Source organism: Fusarium poae, chromosome 1 (assembly GCF_019609905.1).
Source record: "Fusarium poae strain DAOMC 252244 chromosome 1, whole genome shotgun sequence".
NCBI lineage: Eukaryota > Fungi > Ascomycota > Sordariomycetes > Hypocreales > Nectriaceae > Fusarium > Fusarium poae.
The window spans coordinates 7,813,744-7,834,993 of record NC_058399.1 but is presented as its reverse complement, the minus strand read 5'-3'; the positions used below and the strand labels follow the sequence as shown (position 1 = coordinate 7,834,993).

The 21,250-nt window shown below is 48.2% G+C and overlaps 7 protein-coding genes and 2 non-coding genes across 9 annotated transcripts; 6 read left to right on the top strand and 3 right to left on the bottom strand.

The window, feature by feature from the left end:
- Positions 1–582: 582 nt before the first annotated feature.
- On the top strand, positions 583–5,337 carry FPOAC1_002556 (uncharacterized protein; the record flags this gene model as incomplete). Its single annotated transcript, XM_044847132.1, has 5 exons — positions 583–2,123; positions 2,174–2,569; positions 2,623–2,737; positions 3,532–4,545; positions 4,597–5,337. 5 exons carry the CDS (start codon positions 583–585, stop codon positions 5,335–5,337), a joined length of 3,807 nt encoding a protein of 1,268 aa, XP_044713048.1.
- A 254-nt stretch (positions 5,338–5,591) lies between these two features.
- FPOAC1_002555 lies at positions 5,592–5,665 on the top strand. The gene has a single exon. It is a non-coding gene; the product is annotated as a tRNA-Val (tRNA).
- Positions 5,666–6,135: 470 nt separating this feature from the next.
- On the bottom strand, positions 6,136–7,810 carry FPOAC1_002554 (uncharacterized protein; the record flags this gene model as incomplete). Its single annotated transcript, XM_044847131.1, has 3 exons — positions 6,136–6,161; positions 6,225–7,052; positions 7,108–7,810. 3 exons carry the CDS (start codon positions 7,808–7,810, stop codon positions 6,136–6,138), a joined length of 1,557 nt encoding a protein of 518 aa, XP_044713047.1.
- A 1,826-nt stretch (positions 7,811–9,636) lies between these two features.
- FPOAC1_002553 (uncharacterized protein) lies at positions 9,637–11,265 on the top strand (the record flags this gene model as incomplete). The annotated part of the gene is made up of 1 exon (XM_044847130.1): positions 9,637–11,265. One exon carries the CDS (start codon positions 9,637–9,639, stop codon positions 11,263–11,265), a length of 1,629 nt encoding a protein of 542 aa, XP_044713046.1.
- A 171-nt stretch (positions 11,266–11,436) lies between these two features.
- Positions 11,437–12,756, bottom strand: FPOAC1_002552 (uncharacterized protein; the record flags this gene model as incomplete). The annotated part of the gene is made up of 1 exon (XM_044847129.1): positions 11,437–12,756. The coding sequence occupies one exon, from the start codon at positions 12,754–12,756 to the stop codon at positions 11,437–11,439; it is 1,320 nt and encodes a 439-aa protein (XP_044713045.1).
- A 929-nt stretch (positions 12,757–13,685) lies between these two features.
- FPOAC1_002551 (uncharacterized protein) lies at positions 13,686–14,387 on the top strand (the record flags this gene model as incomplete). Its single annotated transcript, XM_044847128.1, has 3 exons — positions 13,686–13,703; positions 13,823–13,839; positions 13,889–14,387. 3 exons carry the CDS (start codon positions 13,686–13,688, stop codon positions 14,385–14,387), a joined length of 534 nt encoding a protein of 177 aa, XP_044713044.1.
- Positions 14,388–14,703: 316 nt separating this feature from the next.
- Positions 14,704–14,777, top strand: FPOAC1_002550. Its single transcript has one exon. It is a non-coding gene; the product is annotated as a tRNA-Val (tRNA).
- A 918-nt stretch (positions 14,778–15,695) lies between these two features.
- On the top strand, positions 15,696–17,827 carry FPOAC1_002549 (uncharacterized protein; the record flags this gene model as incomplete). The annotated part of the gene is made up of 2 exons (XM_044847127.1): positions 15,696–15,756; positions 15,810–17,827. The coding sequence occupies 2 exons, from the start codon at positions 15,696–15,698 to the stop codon at positions 17,825–17,827; spliced, it is 2,079 nt and encodes a 692-aa protein (XP_044713043.1).
- Positions 17,828–18,099: 272 nt separating this feature from the next.
- Positions 18,100–20,438, bottom strand: FPOAC1_002548 (uncharacterized protein; the record flags this gene model as incomplete). The annotated part of the gene is made up of 2 exons (XM_044847126.1): positions 18,100–20,091; positions 20,292–20,438. The coding sequence occupies 2 exons, from the start codon at positions 20,436–20,438 to the stop codon at positions 18,100–18,102; spliced, it is 2,139 nt and encodes a 712-aa protein (XP_044713042.1).
- Between the last annotated feature and the right edge of the window lie 812 nt (positions 20,439–21,250).

Genomic DNA, 21,250 nt, shown 5'->3' with positions numbered 1-21,250 from the left:
GAAGATGGGGTTTTAAAATGCAAGCACATTCGGATTTTCAGCGTAGTGATACCACTGTCTTTCTTCTTATAAACTAGAACAGAAATCTTTGGCAGGAAACGTCCTGTATCTCATTATTTTATTTTCGTAATAATTTAATACTGGGAGTTTTTGAATATTTTGTCTGCAGCACACCATATATATCAACATATATCATGCTTAACCGCCAGACCCTGAGAAAAAAAGAAGATCAAAGAAAAGCTGAACCACTTTAAAAGAGTCCACAAGAGTCGTGCTGCGACCAACTTCAAGACAATGGATGTGGAGATTAATCTCCAGCTTTTCTTGTCTTGGGCTTCATGTCGCCCTGTGAGGCTTCGTACTGAGACCCACCTGATGCTGATTACATACGAGACATCCCCTCATTGAAATCAAATGAGAAACAAGTGATCGACGTGCGTTCAAAACTTTTAAGAAACATCAAACTTGTCATCTTCAATTTGAATTTGCCTCGTTATACTCAAACTCATCTATCAATTGTTGCAGGACAACATCCCTTTCCACTTCATCCAAAGCACTCACTCTTCTCATATCTTATTCAAGATGACGTACCCCCGTCCTGATTTCGAGCGTAACCCACTTCGCTGGGAGTCTCTCAATGGACAATGGGATTTCCTTTTTGATGATGGCGACGCTGGCCTTTCTGAGAATTGGCAGCGTTCCGGTCTCCCTGAGGAGGTCAAAGTAACTACATCCACTACTTCCCGCAAAGAAGGCCAAAGCGACAGTGTTGTCCAGAAGATTATGGGTGAGGCCCATTCTCTTATCCAGAACAACGTCTTCACCTCATCCACCCAGACTTCAAACTCAAAAACCAAAATCAACGTTCCCTATGTCTTCCAGTCTCCTGCATCGGGCATCAACGATCGAGGTGTCCACGAGGTTTTGTGGTACGAACGTGCTATTTCAGACTTGAGATCCGCACAAGAAAAAGAGAAGAATCACAGGCTGGTTCTGCGGTTCGGGGCTGTTGACTATGAAGCTACTGTTTGGGTCAACGGAGAGTATGTCGGTAGTCATCGAGGAGGTCACGTTCCCTTTGAGATTGATATCACTGATGCCGTCAACGCGGCCAAAGATGCTACCACCCACCGTGTCACCATTCGAGTTTACGATTCAGCTTATGATCTGACTCAGCTTCGAGGAAAGCAATACTGGGCTGCCAAGCCAGAGACAATCTTCTACACGCCCTCTGGCGGTATCTGGCAGTCTGTCTGGCTTGAAGTTGTTCCCTCTGCTCGCATTGCTGATAGCTCTTCTGGCACTGTTATCAAGTCCAACGATATCCATTCTGGCCAACTTCGCAGCACCATTGCTACCAAGGGACGACGTGTAGGCAGGGACTATAGCGTTGAGGTCGAGGCTAGCTTTGCTGGTGTTCCTGTGTCCAAGTCTGAGAAGAAGGCTCTTCCTCGGGAGACTAATTCGGTCGCCGTTGAGCTCAACGTCCGTTTGTCAGAGGAGCAAAGATCTAAGCTGCCTCAATCTGTCATTGAGAATGCGACTCTCGAAAATGACTTTGCCTGGCGCGATGGTGTTGCGCTCTGGTCTCCTGAGCATCCTCAGCTTTACGACCTCGTCATTCGCTTGTACGATGACACAGACAAGATCATCGACGAGGTCAAGACCACAACCGGCATGAGAAGCATCAACTGGACAACAGGTGACGGTACTTGGCGTCTCAACGACAAGCCATACTTCCAGGCTCTTTGTCTCGACCAGGGCTACTGGCCCGAGACATTCATGACACCCCCTAGCTCCGAAAGCCTCAAGCTTGATATCGAACTTGCCAAGAAGATGGGCCTCAACGGCTGCAGAAAGCACCAAAAGGTTGAAGATCCACTGTTCTATTACTGGGCTGACAAGCTTGGTTTCCTCGTCTGGGGCGAGATTGCCAATGCTTATGCTTTCAGTGCAGAGTACATCGATCGTTTCAACGCTGAGTGGACCGAAGCTGTCAAGTTGGTTATCAACCGTCCTTCTGTTGTGACTTGGACTCCTGTGAACGAAAGTTGGGCTTATCCTTCGCTCGAGGATAACGCGGAGCAACGAAACCATATCCGTCAGCTGTACTATCTCACAAAGTAAGGCATTATCTTTTTTAAAAACTAGATATCCACTAATGCTTGGCTAGGAACCTCGACGATACTCGAAGTATCAACGATAACTGTGGCTGGCAGCATGTACTTACAGACCTAACCACGTTCCACGACTACAGCGATGGTCCAGAGATCGAAAAGACTTGCTCCACTCTTGAAGGCATCATCGGTCCCAAGGCCGGCGGTCGTGGCGTTTTCCTGAAGCCCATCCCTGGCGTTGATGAGGGCTCGGCGCACAAGCCTGGCGCACCCGTCATGAACACTGAGTTCGGCGGTGTGAACATTGCTCCCGCTAAGAAAGAAGAGGGAGCTGACCTGGACTGGGGCTACACCACTGCTACAAACCCTGACGATCTCGTCAAGAGGATCGAGCGACTTGTCAACGGTATTGTCCTTGGAGGACACTGCTGTGCGTTTGTGTACACTCAACTGTAAGTAATGTCTGATTTTGATTTATTGTATCTGTACTGATAATCCTTGGCAGTGCCGATATTGAGCAGGAGGTTAATGGATTGTATACCTTTAACCGAGAGGAGAAGTTGGATCCTTCCAAGGTGAAGGCTGTTCTTGATAAGGCCATTGGGCAGTATTACAACAGAGTACGGTAGATGATTTCAAGTCAGAGAACTTGACCAAGTTTATAATGACTTGATATGAATAGCTTGAGAAGAATAGAGCCAAGACAAAACTTGCAAGTTAGTCATCCTCACTCGTGATAAGAATCAAATCCGTCAACAGTGCGTTGAATGTTTTGTTTATCATTTTATATTTTATGTGGAGGCGAGATGATCATGGCGTTTTATCATGCTTTTTAACTGCTCGTTTCAACGTTGGACTTGGAGATTGATCATTTCAAAGCTGTAACCAGACAATCAATTGATTAAATCAGTAGGAATTCCTTCTCTTATCGCTCTTCAGAGTCAGGTCATTCTTTCGCACTCTATTAGGCGTTTATTTCAAGATAACCTGGCAGTCAAGAAGTTAAGCTCATACCAGCCACATGGAGATTGAAATATCGAATATAGTGATGGAAAATTCAGTCATCACAGAACCATAAAATTACGAGATATTGAAAAAATAGCCTAATCACAGAGTCATTTCGAGGCCTGCTAAAATCATGGTAAAATCGAATGATGTTTTTGCTTTTAGGGGACATGGTGCTAGTCCTCGCCTAAGAATGCAACCATTCTAGGTATTGACACCAGCTACAGAACACCAAAAAAATGCTAAAAGGCAATCATCAGGAGTAGAAAGACTGTAAAATGGCCAATTTCTCTTTTAAAGTAAAAATCAATTTATTTGACCGCCATCATTGGCCGTAAAACCACATCATGAGTTCATGACTGCGGGGATCGATAAGAGCTGTCATATCACGTGACTATACATGAGACAGGCTCACCCTCAACAGACTCGACACTCCATGATGTGGCTGGGGAAAGATCATCGCATTGTGAGCAACACCAGAAACCTCCACGGCGCCAGACCCGGCTTTTTGCCCGCGGTTGGGACCATCTTACATCATCTATATCATACTACTACTAGTCGCATATCTCAATTGAATGTCATAGCTATACGCGCCTCCCATCGTCCTTCTCTCCCTGCATTGCCCTGCTCTGCCTTGGGCCGCGCGATGCCTTCGTCACGGCCAAACGCGCAGTCGCCCATCATCGAGGCCGACGCTACTCTCGACAACAACATCGACACTATCCGCATTCCAGAACCCCACGGTACATATCTACAAACACGCGGCGCCCGCGCAGCTCGTCGGATCTACAAGGCCATGGGCGTCTGGCCGTGGGACATTGTCCCTGAAGCACCTCCTAAGATGTGGGCTATCAATTTGCTTGAGGATCTGGCCCTTGTTGCGGATCATGTCGCCAGGAATCCGGGCGATACGCTGCAGGATCTCCAGTCGGAGCTTCGCAAGTCTCTTGCGCGCGATCGCAAACCTTCGTATGCTGGGAAATTGATGGCGCAGGATGTCCACGCTGCCAAGAAGCGCTTCGTGAGAACCATGCCTCAGTCACCAGATGCTCAGGACGATACTGGTGATGATGGTGGTACCATCGAGAGGCGCTCTGGGCGACGAAGAAGAACAGCAAATTATAGTGCCCCAGATTCACCAATTGATCCATCGAGATCGCGTCGACACACGTCTTCGGAGGAGAGCGAAGAGCACATGGCATCGTCTATCACCGTCGCCTCAGAGTTTCCCCCATCTCCTCCCGTACCTCGCAACGTTCGCCAGCTGAAACGGCCAGCTACCACGATACCCACTCCGATAGAAAAACGCATTCGACACAGCTCCCCAGAAGGGTCGCGTCTCTCCGCAGCGCAGAGTCTGATGATGTTTAGTTCTCCGATGGCTACGTTCCAAATGGCTTCATCTTTCGGCCCCAGCGCAACTGTCAGTTTGGAGCAATTGACTTTTATGAAGCTTTGTACTGATACTCTACAGGCCAACGCTACCCGCTCCCTTGAGCCTAATAATCTTCAAGAAGCTCTACAACCGGCGACCAACGTCTTTGTCGCAGCGATCGACGCCCACGTCCGAACGATACGTTCTTCGCTAGCCATCGCGCAACAAGAGATATTTCCCCACAGAACAACACACCAGGAAGCGATGAGCAAATTGCGCGCCGCCCAAGACCGCGTGCAGGCTATACACGACGACATTACCGAATCACAAACGAAACTGCGACTGCTCATAGAGGAGACAGCCGCCGAAGACGCCTTGGCGCCGCAGCTACACGCACTCCAGGAGAATAACATGACCCTACCGCCCGAGATAGCCCAGGCAATACGCAGCTACGAAACACGTCGGGCTGCCAAGGGCGAGGAGATCAAAACCCAAGAGACGGCCATCAGCTTGAAACGCGACGAGCTAAAGCGAGCCACTGCCGACCTCGACCTGGCAGAGAAGAACTCGGGCGGCCTCGAGTCTGACATACGAGACTTGCAGGCCGCCGTGACACGTGGGACAGAAGCAGCCCGGTTCGCCAACATGTTTAGTGTAATGGTGCGGTTAGGTCCAGAAGGACTAGCGAATATTGAGCAGATATACCCCGAGATTGGCTCGCTGCTGGAACAGCTCCTCATGTCCAAGAATAACCCGTCGCCACCACACGATAATCACCACGGACATCATCATCATAATAATAGCGTGGCGACGGATGGCGACGAGACTAATGGCATGTGAGGATTATTTTTTTCTACTTTTTTAAAGGTTGAGTCACGAGTACAGCGATACATTATTCAGGGTTTTCTTTACCACATAGTAGCGAAGATAGAGTTTCGCATTAAAGTCAATTGATTGGAAGAGTCAATTCACACTTATTTCTCCCAACTTCCCCTTAATCTTTGCTGTTGACTCATGGCATTTGGCTGTCCGACAACTGTCCAGGCTGCGAATATGAGGCTTGTCGCGACACAGTCTCTCAACACAAACAGCTTGGTACTGTGGTCTAGTTGGTTATGACATCTCGTTAACACCGAGAAGGTCCCCGGTTCGAGCCCGGGCAGAACCTCATTTTTTGCGCTTATATCTGTTTTCTCATCTAAAATATGTTCCTTTTGTTTTTTTCTTTTTGATCATCCATTTCTTATCTGTCATGTTTCATCTTATTCGCAGTTGCTTGTAATCAGAAGAGATTTCACAGCAGTCGAGCAGTGTTGGTCGAGTTGAAGCCTCTTTTTGTTCTCCAGGGTGGCTATTTCGAATTGATGACATTGATCGACTTTCAAACAGTTCAATTGCTCCAATGTCGGAAATTAGTACTCATTAAACCGTTATGCGAATTTACAAAGTTAGGTTAAAGTTCAAACCGTTTTGAAGGGCGTCTTGGTGAATCCTCGTGACCCTCGACCAAAAGTTATAGTGGTTCAATCAAGGCTCACGGTCGCACCGTAACTAACTTCAGAGTCACATACCGATGTGTCAAACAGCAAGATTCGTAGTACAATAAACAACGATTCATTTATACATATACAAAACTACCTAGAGTACAGGTTTTTCGGTATTACCTGCCAACTAATTAGAATCCTTTTCTACTTTATCGCTTGCATCCTTGTGTACAGGCGAACTACCTTCTTGGCCCTTGAGGACCTCCACACCTGGCTCAAAGCCATCTTCGTCATGAATGGGGGGTCCGGTGAAGTTCTTGCGAGCATAAGCAAGATACCAAATGATAGCAATGGCAGCGAATCCAGCAAAGACGACAGAGGCGTAGTTCATGGTTACTGCATCGACGGGCAAAGAAACAGGCATGCAGAAAATGACAATAGAGAATATGATCCACACAACGCAAATGCCATTGATGAGAGGTCCAAACTTGCCCAGAGGGAAGGGGGAGTGCTTAACAATCTTGCGGCCTCGAAGAAGGTTGACGCCGACGGGAACGCCGTACGAGGAGGCGAGACAGATGGTGGCGACACCAGTGAAGGAGTTGAAGGCGGCGGTGGAACCGAAGTAGATACAGCCAAGAATGCAGTCGACGACGGTGGAGAGGATGAGAGCATTGACGGGCATGTCGAAGCGTGTGTTGACCTTGCTCCAAAGCTTGTATCCAGGGATAGCTCCATCTCTGGCGAAAGCGTAGGTGCAGCGCGACGCGGCGGTGAGAGCGCCAATGCCTGCAAACATGAGAATACCGAGAATCAGGAAGAGGAGACCAAAGCCACCGGCAGCAGAACCGGTGACGACCTTGAACAAGGTACCAATAGGCTGAGAGTTGGCGACTCCGAGAAGCATCTTGACATCAGGCAGAACGAAGAGGATGGGGATGAGGTAAATGATTCCAGTGACACCAGCAGCAGCGACGGAGAGGACGATAGCCTTGGGGACTTCACGTTCAGGGTTCTGGACTTCTTCACACATGGAAGCGACCATGCCGTAGCCAGTGAGAACATATGCACCTGTAGGTAATTAATTAATTGAGTGTTATGCAAGAGTGAGACTTGGCATACGTACCTTGCAGTAGTCCGACGAAGAAGGACCATGCGGCAGGCCAGCCACTTGCCGAGGCATCGTAGTGCGTAAAGACAAATTCAGCGGATCGTCGCTCAGGAGCCATAACGAGTATGGTAACAATGATGATGATGACACTGGCGCCAGTCCAGTAAATGCAGACTTTGTTGATAAGATCCAGATAACGAGAGCCGAAAGCGTTGACGAGAGCGCAAACAATCATGACAGCCCAGAAGCACAAGACTGTCTGCCACGCGTTGGCGACAAAGTCCTCGTTGAAGATGGTAATGGCGCTAAGAATGAGCTGCGCGCCCGAGAAATTGATCGACAGGGTAACGGTCCAGTTACCGACCAGAGTGAGCCAGCCATCGACGAAGCTCACGATGGGCGCGTATTGAGGCGTGCTGAGCATTGCGCTCCAGTAGTAGACACCTCCAGCAGTAGGGAAGACGGCGCAGATTTCTGCGAGAGAGGCGGCGATGCAGAGCGAGATGAGAGAGACGAGGACCCAGCCCCAAAGGACGGTGACGGCCTGGCCGTTGGTGAGGGTGATGTACATTGTTGTCGAGAGGCCAAAGGGGACGGCCATGATGGCAAAGGAGAGTCCCAAAACACTGAGCATGCTGAGGTTTCGAGGGAGTTCGGCCTTGTAGCCCAGACGGGCGAGGGCCTGATCAGCGTCGCCGCTGCGAGAGGATGACTCCATTGTTGAACGAGCAATTAATGTGTGTGTATTCAATGAGTATTTGTACAGCCAAGAGAAGAAGTATAAATGTGGTGATCAAACAAATTAATGAGTAGAGTAAAAAAAGCAAGATGAAATTAATTGAATGTCAAGGGAAGAGAAAGAGGGAGATTGGGGTATTAATTATCATTTAAGAATAAATAAATAGAGAATCAAGATGGAAAGATGGCCCGTCCGTTTGGGCCTCACGAAAGGCAAGAACAAGACAAGGGCTAGAACTGACAGGGCATGGCTACTACTAGCAAGCAAGCAAGTTAGTGCCTAATGGTCACTAAAGAAGGGGGGCTGATTGCTGATGAACTCTCCACGATTTGAGTGTCTTGTTATCGGTATCACCATCCTGAAATAGTCTAGTCTGTCTGGGGTACGATCTAGCGGCTTGACATTTGGTCATTGTTGCTGCTGATCGGCGCAGAACAGCACAACAGACATGAACGCGGCTACATTTGATCGACAGCGCGGCTAATTGTTTGTAGAGGTTATATCACTCACTATATGTAGATAGACAGACAGACGGACAGATAGGTCGGCAGATGTAGGAATGTAGACACAGATAGGCGATACTCTACTGTACTATACTGCCGATATCCCGTGTTTATCAGATAACGAGCTGAATTGACACTCCACCCGATAAGTATGGAGTCATTTCCCCAGATTGAACGAGGATTAACATGAGCTGGAGCTGATACTATCATGGTCTAAGCTTGCTAAATAAAATGATACCAGTACGTAAAGGTAAGCGGCTTGATAAGTGACCCCACCTCGAGATAACCGCGCACCGAAGCCGCTCCATCGCGTCAACTGACTTTACTGGCTCTCTCCGCATTTCCCACGTTTCACTCTTAGATTTCGGGCAGGTTTCCTTGTTTCTCTAATGTGGAGAGACCCTGTACATACCTTATGCTAACCTAACGGTATCCGTGGTATCACACCATGGGTTAACGGATGTCTCCTACAGAGAGACTGACTTTCTATGGCTTGAGGGGTTGGCACTGCAATTACGCACAATTTAAACATCATGTCTTGTGATTGGATACCAAAAGATACCTAACTAACTAACTAACTACCTACGCATGATCAGCACCCTTGATCTTATAACAGGAAGCGAGCCGCGCTCAGTCTGGGGAAGCGGAGTGTAGACACCACATGACAACGCATACGACAGCAACTAACTACATATAGATAACCAAAACTGCACTCTCACACTCTATGGCAAGGACGTGCCGCTTCCTTTCGTTGTGTGTATAAACCTCCAGTTTGATCTAGGCCCGACATGGACCACACTTTGCTTCATAATGGCGGCATCTATGCACATACTGATCAAGGGCTATTCAGGTACTTTAACAGGAGACTGAAAGAAGACTTTATATAGGCAGATTGACGGTGGGTGGTCTCTTTATGTACAGCTTGGACTAATGTACACCTAGATATGGCACAGAGCGCCTGATGAGTACTAAATTATACATGCCCGGTATACTGAGCTGATTAAGGCGGCAGCTGATATTCCAATAATAAGCAGAAATAAGAAGATAATGAATTCTCTATACAAGCTTCAATAACCTTACTTCAGTCTGCTTGTAGTAACACAGATGTCAGGATTTACTAATTTTCCATCTGTTGTTGTTTAACCAATAAAATATCAGCCCAGTTAGGCATAGCTTCCGCTTCCTTCCTCCCTCCAGGCAGCACTTGTTCAAAAAGCGCGACGTTCGTGTCGATCCCATCATAAGCTATCGGCAATAAGCCAAAAGAATCTATCAACTTTTGTTAATTCACACACGACAACAATGGAAAAGCACAAAGCCTTCCTTCAGAGCGTTGCGGACGAGAACTCTGCTCTGATAGCCAAGATCAATCAGCTGACCCCTCAATCCCAAACACAATCCCAAGAGGATATCAACAGCGCCATCAAACAATGCCTCCTGCAGCTTTACGAGACTATTATCCAAATGAGCCAACATCGTGGCAATCCTCGCACGCCCAGACTCAAAGTCATCAACGCGTGGAAAAGTTTACTACAGCCCATACAGGCCCTCAATCAACTACCCTTTGGAGACTTCCTCACTGCGCGCATGTTGCTTTACCTTGCCATGGGTTTACGAGCTCAGCACGCCCTTGATATGAGAGTTTCCACAGCTTTTGCTTCCAAGCCCAGCTTTCCCTTGGACCAGATGGATATAGCCATGGATGACACTCTGTTAAAAACTCTTGGGAAGATTTGGACCGAGAGTGACAAAAGCGAGCAGTTCGACTGGGTTTTCGGCGAGTACAGAATCGGATATTGGAGGCCTGAGGATAAAGATGAGGAAGACGTACAGCCCCACTACCGTATTGCTCAGGCACTCTCTCCGGCCGAACTTGCATCTCTGGATGGCATTGGCGGAAGAATCTTCGTCTTTGGAAAGAAGAATGAGGTGGATGAGAACGAAGATCAAGACTTCTGGGCGCCCTTCTCGGGAAGTGTCCCCGGCGACCACTACGAACGAAGCCGGTCCCAAGTTCACATCCCCGATGATGATGAGCTGGAAGCTGATGAATGGGTTTACAAAACCGTTGGCACAGATGGTCCGATCCGTGACACGATTGGCTGCTCCATCGTGCGCGAACAGAGAAATTATTGTGCCGGCTTGAAGTTTTTCCCACGTTCGTGTCAGTTTATCGTGGATGCGAGACGAGCTGGGCAGCCATCAACGGCTGCTAAGAAGCGCATTCTCGCGGAAAGAGGGCTGTCTTATGCTGGAATGCCTCCAGAAATACGAGCTGCCATCATTGGCTACCTTGATCCACCATTTCGTCATCCTTATTTGTCGAAAATCGATATTTTGAAGGCGTACGCCCCGTTTCCAGACATATCGAGTTGTTCCGAGTGCGGTCAGGAGAGCCAGACATGCCCTGCCAAGAGCATGTATATCTGGAATGTACCTCTCCGTACGTTCTTTGTCTTTCATCGGACCAAGACTAACCTCGGGGTACTCTGCAAATACGGCACCGACTGTCGGGGTCATCACGAAGATGACTCGTGGAAAATCTCTCGTGAAGCATGTTTCGATGAATACGTGGAGAAAATCATCAAAGATAGATGCGGAAGTGCCACGACTTTATCTCAGGTTGGATTTGCCCCCACGGCAGAGTTTACACTGCACGACAGAGAGGAAGACGAGAAGCGGACGAGGAGACTGTTTGACGATCGCGGACCTGTCGAGGATAGCTCGAATGAGCAGAGGTTCAATGGAGGATTGTGGGGATTGACAGCGTCTATGATGCACAATAAGATTCTTCTTGGATCGTGGCAAGGAGTTGATGAGAGTTCGACCTGTTCCACGGTTTCGGAATGGGCTTTGGCACGTTGTCTTGCTGATAAGGAGTGTGCCGAGACTGCTGTCATGAAGATGCATAATCACTGTGACCGATGTTGATGCCATCGGTTGGTTTGCAGGCGCTCAAATGTTGCTTTTCTACTTTGATTAGTTGATGTGATGTGATGGTCATTCCATGTGTGGTGAAACATAATTGGTATTCATAAGGACAAATTGCATTTACCTTGACAATATTACCACAGAATTAATAGTCAATTTTCACTAAACTACCTACTGTCTAACACGGTAGAATCGCAAGATTGCTCCCTGCTGCTGAAGCTGGAGGAAAACTAGATAAGGCAGCAGAAATCCATTAGCAACCAATGTTGTTGTGATCAATATCTTGGTAGCCAATGTCGGGTCAGTTACATCAATGTTGCTGTACACGCTTTTGACAAAATCGGATACCACAGTACCAGGTCGAGGATAGTTAAAGGGAATCTCCCCAGTTGTCGTGCCATTCCCAAGCTTTGTACGCAGAAGCGTAACCAACGTACTGTCACTGGTACTGACAGTAAAACAATCCGAATCTTGCAAGAGATGAGCAGGCCGGACCCAGGTACTGGTATTGATCTCCCATACAAAACTGGGGCAGAAGTTAATTCCTGAGCCAGAACTCCAGAATATAAAAGGCTTCTTCAGGAACTGGACAGCAGTGATGCTTGTGTTTGCAGCTAGATTGGGAATGCCACCATCACAATTGAGTTTCTTCTGTGGACTCCAGTTGTCGCCGTCGGTGCGATAATCCGAGTACCACATTGTTTGGCTAGCGTTATCAACCCAATATAGGCGCATCACATAACCGTCGAGTAGTACCAATGGGCTGGGACTTGTCTGAGGCCGAAACGTTATTCCCTTGTTCAAATTTGACACGGACACAGGCGTCGCAAAGGAATCCCCCGTAAGCTTCGCGTACCAGGTTCCGTCGTTGCCAGCTCCATTGAAGAAGCAGTACAAGGCATTGTTGAACACAACAGCATTGGGACTTGTTGCAGGAGCCGCAAAAACGCCTCGAAGCTGTGTACCACCCACAAAGGTGCCGGTGCCCCAGTTGGAGCTGTTCCATTTGACTCCGTTGAACGAATTCCAATGGATAAATATCTCACTTCCGCCGCTCGCACAATAGAAATTATACAGCGTATCTCTGTACACGGCGGCGCTTGGTGATGTTTTTGGTACATATCGGTAGCTTGAGTTGGTGATGTCTGTCTTTGCAACAGCAGACCAGTTGGATCCATCAAACTTGGTAAAGTACGTGACGACACCTCCAGCATCGTTGTAAAAGAGATATAGGGCGTCACGGAAGACAACAGCCGCGGGAGATGTTCCCTGGGCTATGTTGAGGGCTCCTGCACCTTTCTTGTTCACGTTGATGATGGATGCCCAGGTGACTCCATCGGTGGTGGATGTATACCACAAGCCATCAGAACCAGAACCGGCATAAAATATGTAAAGAGTGTCTCTGAAGATTACCGAAGCAGGAGATGACCCAGGGTAAAGATTGATGCCAGGGACAAAAGTAGAAAGAAGTTGTTGACGACTCAAGGCCATTTTGTTATTGTGTGATATGAGAAGATCAAGTGTGTACGATTGTTTAAGAAAGATAGCATGAAGGACCGGATCCAAGCCATTTTATATATTTTCCTTTTACTCTAGAACTATACACTCTTAGGAGAAATGCTTTTGTCTCGGGCACTGCTTCGAATCATCTGGCAATTTCGTATGTTGTTCACCGATTATTCAGAGGCTGGCTGAAAGGCTTGGGTGGTCTGCATATCTAGTCCCTATCTACAACGAATAGGCGAGATGTTTTGCAACAGCCCACGATAAGTAGCCAATAAAGATCTGCGCTTCTTAAAATACATTGTCGATAGTTTAGTGATAAGTCTGAAACTAGGGTCTTCTGTATCGGTCTAGAACTGCCCATCATATTGCGTACCAGAAGGAATAGCCAGAAGCGTCTTTGGATACCATGTCGAGACAGACAATGGCGTTGACGGTATCGTATTAGTGGTGAGCAAAGTATTCTCTGTTTAAAGCATGTTCCAGGTAAACATATGTCGGCAGATGTCCATGTGAATGATCGCCAAGTCTGGAACGATGAATAGACCAGCATGATGGACCTGTCTCGAGGCACTTGGCTAGCAAAGACTGCTTACGAATATCAAAGAAGTTCTATCTTGTCCATTACACCATTTTCTTGGCCAGTCAAAGTAGTTCAGTACCAACTGTAATTGTACACGTATGATCTGCACTACCCATGGAATAAATCAAGAAAATGAGGGAAAGAAACTTGCTAAAAAGTCTGACATTATGAGCCCAAGACACAACTATCTTAACAGGGACCAATCATGAGACGCCGGACGTTGCAATCGTCAACTTTGAGGCTTGAAATTTGGGGGCCGTTTTTGTTGTTGAGAAACTCGGACAAGGGACTGCATCTAACATATCCAATCATTCACGTCAACTACAACAACAACATGTCAGCCTGCGTCATGGTACAGGAAATAATCAACGCAGAGCCTCATGTTGGAATTTCCATGTCAAGATAAATAACATTATATTTTCCCTTATTCTTTGGGGATAACAATCTGCTTCTCAACTTTGTTCCACACAGACTCTAGTGCCTGACTTGTAAGTAAATTCCCAAGTAGTAGCGACACCGACTAATGGATATTCTCAGATCATATCGATTACTCAACATGCCTTTCTCAATCACAGATTTAACCAAAAGGGACAGAACAGCCGAGAATATCCCAACAAAGGGCAAAGGTCTCGGCGCCTTCACCAGCCCGTCTGGCTACGCCACCATCCTGTGCTTTCCCATCACCATATGGCAAAGCCGACGCAACGCTAAGAAGACAGTTGAAAGTCTCAGGGAGGCCAGACATCAAAAGACAGAGCGCAAAAAGGCCGAAATACAGCAAGAGTTTCAGGAGGAGCAGAAGCGCAGAGAAATGCGTGAGAAGAGTGACGCCAACCGTAACGGCCTTGGACCTCAGGGGCCACCAAGAGAAAAGAAAGTTCCAGAGGTTGAACCTTTGGATCCCAGGTTGGAGAGGGATCCCGAGAACCCGCGTAACTGCGATGAGACGTGTGGTAATGCCTTGAAAGGCTCTTGTCCTATTCATGACAGGAAGCAGTCATCTCGACCTACGAGTCCTGGACTGTTGGCTGTATAGATGGTAGTTGAAGGAGATTGGGAAACCCTCAGAGGAATGGCCCGATTATAGGACTACTCCATGTATAGCACTGTTATGATCCAGTCACGGTAGTAACTTTGAAGAGTATTTGCTGCAGTGACTTGTGTTTAAGACATTTTGTGAGAAGTCTGGACTTGTGAACTGAAAACCGTCAAGACCATGATGCTATAGTGATAGGTCTGCCTGAAAATCAGATACATAACTTACGATAGAGGCTTGCAGAGATAATATCGAACATATAGAAGGGTCATACAATATGAGAATGAATTACTAGCGTTTGAAGCATCCAATCAGAGGTTTCGTGGTGTAGTTGGTTATCGCATCTCGCTCACACCGAGAAGGTCCCCGGTTCGAGCCCGGGCGGAACCATTTCTTTTGCTATTTCGATCTAGATCAACATCCAATGATGTTCATTTTTATTTGCTTCATCACAAATGGTCACGAAGCTCGCGTTGACCGAGTATATATGGTTATAGCTCAAGAAGACGTAACGTTCCTATGATTTTACCAATGTCTAGAGCGTTTAAACTTAGCTGGGTCGGCCAGGGTCGGGAGAACCCCAGTAACAAGGACCGATTCAAAGAGACATGTACACCATCCCATGATATTTAGACGTTTTATGTGCGTTTTCGTTGCAGCTAAATAATACGAGACGATGAGGAGCATGAAGAAAGAGAAGATAGCCTCGTCCGTGTGTAATTGAGCTTTCATTGACCCTGCTCTTAGGAAGATAGCCTCGTCAACTAACGACCTCTACATTAGAAGCATGCCCTATCAGCAGGCAACCTAACATAATGAGTCTCCTGCAAGACATATAACTTGGTCAGAACCCCAAATAGTCCCTCATAAACAAAAATAGCAATAAGTTCATTATTGCTAGGGTCATGATGCTGAAAGCGGTGTTGCTTGCATCGCAGTCTGAGGCAACATACAAAGTACGAGAAAATTCAGTCTATGACACCTATAATTTGTACAAATATATAAAGGGATTCCCTTTAATTTGATCATATGTAGGCATAGTCTTTATACCGTGAATATAAAGGATTCGAATGATGTATGTCCAAGTGCATTATTAATACATTCGTCCGTTCGGACGCCGAAAGTAAGACGGACGAATCCTTCGGCTCCCAACACCCCACATAGTCATTCCAGCTCGTCCGCTTTTTGTCCGTTCTTCGTCCGTCCCTTCAAGAACACCCTCAACACCTTTCACAACTCGATTCTCTAGTACTCACTCTTCTCATTCACACCCTTTGAACCTCTTCTTCGGCCGAAATCAATCCGAAAATGTCAGAAGCCTCTATCAAACGTCGCAAGGTGCGGAAAGGTACCCGTAGCTGCTGGGAATGTTGGTATACCTATACCTTGCACCATCAGTTTCATTGTCACTAATACATCCAGGTCGTCGTCGCAAGATAAGATGTCAGTTCACCAATGAAGACGATGCGATCTGTGTTGGATGCACTCAGCGAGAGACCAATTGCGTCTCGCAAGAACATGTCCCTGCACCCTCTGCCGCGCCCCAAGACAAGCGTCTTGCACAGCGCCTTGGACGATTGGAGGAGTTGATGGAGAAATTCGTGGATAAGGAATCCGACTCAAGAAAACGGGTTTCTATACCATCGCCTTCTGAGTCTGAGGGAGCGCCATCAACATTGGCACGTTTCACGCAGCATACTGTTGATGTCTTTGAGTCCTCAGCTGTGGACAACGCGGCCCAAATGACTCTCAACCCAACCAATACTTCAAATCCAGAGGTAATAATACGGCAGACAGCAAGGTATACCTCTCGTTCGGCAAAGGCAGCCAATGTCTCTGCTCAGCTTCACGCTCTATTCCCATCTCAACCGATCTTGTACGCCATATCGCAGCAAAGTCCTGGCGCACGCTTCGTCCTCAATTCGTTCTACTCCCAGCAGGATCAAATGGAAGGGAAACCCGAGCCTTTGTCAGCACTGGCCCAGATCCCGCCGATTACTAGTCATCCTTCTATCCTGGCTAAACGTCTTCTTCAACTGGCTGTATGCCTGCAGCAAATGCCGACCTTCTTCGACGGGAGTACTTTGGGTCTAAGTAAATCGCCTCGTGAAACAATGGAGGAATGGGTTGCTGTGACGGGAAGACTCGTTACTTCAGACGATGACTTTGTTGGTTGCTTAGAAGGTCTAGAGTGTCTCATTCTACACAGCTTCTACCAGAGTGATGCAGGCCACTTGCGGAAAGCATGGTTAACGTGCCGTCGGGCCCTCAACATGGCTCAATTGATGGGTATCGACCGAAAGAACGCAAAGATAATTCGCTCAGCCGATCCCGAGTACAACGAGAAGCATCGTCCTTCACCGCCGGTAATCTGGTTCCGCATCAATTGTAACGACCGTTATCTATCTCTCATCCTTGGCCTTTCGATCGGTTCCAAAGACAACTGGTTTGCCGAAGACGACGCTCTCATCTCTGATGCACCGAGTGACAAGCTGGGCAAGATGTACGCCATGATAGCAGGCAAGATCGCCGACAGGAACGATTTGCAAGGTAGCGAGGCATATGTTCTGACGCAATCGATTGACCTGGATCTTGAAAAGACACACTCTCAAATGGACGAGATGTGGTGGAAAACTCCCCACTTGGCTATCTGCTGCGGATCATCCGACGCTTCGGGGGATGGGATGGGCGTTATAATGCTGCAAGTGCGACACTATACGCTTCTTCTCATGCTCCATCTCCCATACCTGCTTCGCGACCGTGGCCAGCGAAGATATGAATACAATCGCTCTACATGCATGCAAGCAAGTCGCGAGATCCTCGGGCGCTTCCTCGAGTATCGTAGCTGCTTTACAAAAGCTGTATCGGGTCGTCACGTCGACTACTCGGCTCTCGTTGCAGCCATGACTCTCCTTCTAGGCTATCTCGGCTGGCGCTGGCCCGGTCTTGAGACGGAGAAAGAGCAGGACAGAGATCTAGCAGAGAGAACGATGGAGAGGATGCAAGAAATGGGGGCATTAAACAATGACACACTATGTGTTGAGGCCGCTGAAACGATCCTACAACTTTTGCCAATTGTTCAAAGACAGCCAGGCACAAGCGGAGAAAATATGCATCTGCACGTACCTTTCCTAGGAACAGTCAACATACACCCAGGGCCAACACCTCCAGCGTCTACAACCAGCATGATGGCGTCCAACAGCACCACACCAAGTGGCAACAGTGTTGGAGACGCCATGTCACAGTTCCCACTTTCCTTCAACCCCCCTTCGTTCACACAGGACCAATGCCAGTTACCCACTACATGTCCATTTGAGGAAACCTCGCCTGATGTGGTGAGCTACAATTGGCCATGCTTCACGGCGGATCCCGAAGATTGGGCATTACAAGGTGTCGACACAACATATTGGAATATGCTTAATAATAATATTGTAGGGTGAATGAAGGATTTGATGAACAGCGCTGTATCTGATTATATATAATATTTATACCCAAAAAAGCAATACCCAACAAAACACCTAACGAATGCATCCGTACCAGGACAAAAGGGAAAGTAAAAGAACAAAGGAACTGGGCTTGTCTAGCCAGGGGTATCTCCATCAGGTTTAATCCTCCTCAATGAACGCCACAAATGAGATGCAGTTATCAACTCCGTATCCAGTTGGTGCAATGTACCGACTTTGCAGAGCCATGCAGGTCGTAGGCCGTGTATTTACTCTTCCAGTCCTTCCACCAAAGCTTCATGGTCGACAGTGACAGTGGTGACCTGAGCTGGTGCGCCCTTTCGCCTCTGTGCTGCCCAGTACTGGTGAAAGCCGGGAATGGCACCAGGCTGATTGATGCCAGGTGACCGACTATAGCACTTGTCTCTGGGCTTTTCAGCAGATTTTGTAGGTATGTTCTCGCTTGCTGTTGTCGAGGACCAAGGTCTCCAACCAACCCATTTTCCTATTCCTCCAGCAGGGCCGCCTGTGGAACTCTGTGTGGTGTCTGAAGGAGCTGGTGATAGGGATCTGTTCGATCCAGGCCTGTTCAGTGGATTGGACACATTTCGGCCGACAGGGAGACCGGCGAAATTGTCGCGGAGAGCGGCAGTGCTTCGCTTGGCTGCACCTCTGTAGAGTGTGGGCTGGGCTATGACACCCGTAACGACAGCTTCAGCGCCACCGAGCGGTCGGAGTGTGAGCTGGCTTGGCCGGGCCTTGAGGGTGTGGATATCAAGACCTCCACTGAGAGACATGATGGACTCGTGCGAGAGGGCCCTGTGGATTCTTGGGCGTGGCATGTAGTCGTCTCTGTTGTCTTCTGAGCTTTCGATTGCAGAGCTCTCATCTATCGACGGCGTGTTACCAAGGTCTGGAGTCACTGCTCGAGAAACACCTTCGTCTTTCTCGTCTTCATCCTCCTCGTGGATCACATCATCGTTGAACTGACGTGGGTTTGGAGGTGGTGTACCAGGGTCGAGTTGGAGGGAAGGTGCTTGAAGACTGAATGCTGAAACGTCGGACGGTCCTTTACGGTGAGTCCGCCATGAGGGCGAAGTGAGGTCGAAGCTAGTAGCTGGTGACGTTGGGTAGTCGCTGTCGCCAAAGGCAGAGTCGAACAGTGAGTTTCTCTGATTCGATCGCGGTGAACTGGGGACAGACGACGCAAAGTCGGAGGGTTGCTCTGAAAGCATGGACCATCTCTGCTTAGGCATTGAGATGACAGAGTTGGGTTCTTTGGTGTTGATGGAAGCGACAGGTAAGGCAGGGCCTAAACTCCAGCGAGCGGAAGATCGGGGTGTTGATGTGCCTGAAGCTGGCGAAGGCGAGAACACGCTCGAGTTCAGGCTTGCCCGCTTCCTCCTAACCTTGGCCTTGTCGGCCTTGGGTGTGACATGATAGTGGTGGTGGATGTGAAGCTCCTGGGAATATCGAGGTGTAGTCGGTGGCTCATAAGCCTCAAGTTCGTCCTTTAGAGTCGAGTTTCTGCTGTCGATAACAGGTTGGTGGTCGAGAAGCTGTTCTCGGAGGGTCTGGATTTCGTCGTTGGAGTTGAGCAGCATCTCCCGCAACTCAGCCATGCCCAATTGCAGGTTGGCATTGTCTTGGAGGAGATCCCTGACGAAATGATTGACGACTGGGTTCCCTGGCTTTGGTTCCTGGAGTGTCTTGGATGCAGCTGCACCTTTGAGACGACCCGCAGCCGTGTTCAACTGTTTCTCGACCCGTCGCTGACGTTCCATTCGTCCAACGACTTCGGCATGTCGTTCACGTTCCTCACGGGCCTCTTCTTCCATTCGTTCCAACTGATCTTGCATGTCCATGATACCACGCTGCGCCTCCTTGCAACGCTGAGCATGAGATCGAGCATCCTCCTTGGTTGATCTCAATTCATGGTACAGGTCATCTTGTTCTAGTTCGAGGAGATGTATATGCCGCTCCGCATCTTCGGCTCGCAGGACGGCGGATTCGAGTTTTCGCACGGCCTGCTGAGACGAGAGCAAGCTCGCTTCGAGAGTCTTGATCCTTGTATCGGATTCGGAGACGGTATTGTTCAGCAGCTCAAGCTGGTCGAGCAGGTTCCTGTTTTCTTCGATTTTCAGGGCATTCTCAGCCTCGAGTTCCTGCTTCGCCATCTCCAAATGCTCTATCCTGGATGAAAGACTGAGACGGTCCCTCTCAGCGTCGGCCATATATGCTTCATGTCGGGCGAGTAAGGCCTACAAGGGAGACGGACAAGTCAGCAGCAGAAAACTTGATGGGGCATATTGACGTGTCTAGCGGGGACTGGCATGCAGGACACGCGGGAGGTGTTTAGGCGGTGGGAGGGGGGAAAAGTGACATGCATGCATATTAAATAAAATAAAAAATGTAGGAGGAATGCTCCGGAGATTGAACTTTTTGTTCCTTTCAAACTTACCTGACCAAGTTGGGCAGCAGTATGAACATCTTTTTCCACTGTTTCTAGGATGGAGCAGTTTCTCTTGAGAAGCGCGCAATCGATTCGTCCACAACAGCAAGTCATTTCTGCCAGCTGTGGCTCTTGGCCAAGATCGGGCCTCTCCATGGTGGGAGGCCTTGGGTTTGTGATTATCGGGATAAAATATAGTCTTCTCGAAAGGTGTCGAAAATGGCTGGAGAAAGAGTAAGATCGGCCGGCAACATTATAATTAGGTAGGTTGGATTGAAGGAGAGAGAAGCAAGCAGTCGAAGGACACAGAAAGGAAGAGAGAGAGAGAGACGTTTAGAGCATGATTATGATGATTTTGACTTTGACTTTGGTCGTCGAGTAGAGAGGGAGACGATACGATACGAACTCGTCGCCGTTTTGGATGGAAACGGCTGGTGTTTGTGTTTATCGACCTGAACCTAAACAAAGAGGGTCTTTTGTTTTGTATGGCTCTGATGAACTATAACTGGCTGCGGTTATTGATTGATTGGTATCCAAGTGGATAGCCCTCCCGCGCGAGTCTAATTTGGTACGGTAGGTGTGGAGTTTGTGTTCCTGACTTAGTGTGATCGCCGAAGATGTTATTTTTCACTCGCGATAGCACAAAGAAAGTAAACAGAAAAGAGTATTTGTAGAAAAGGCAGTTACAGCGAGGCAGAGAATCTCTGTGTTTGCGTACGTCAGAGCGTGGATCAAGGCAGATGAGCCCTTAGAGCAGACCGGTTCATTACCAACCACCCAAGCTTAGTACCTAGTAGACAAGCCATGTGATGTGCTTCAGCAATCACTGGCTGCGAACAACTGCGGGCAAGGTAAGGCGTGGTACAGGGGATCTAAGCGAGCAATTTCAGGCACTCATCAGGGGCGCGGATCTCTCTTCAGGTTAGTCTGCAGACATTTTGCAGGGAAGACGTGTTGAAAGACAGCGA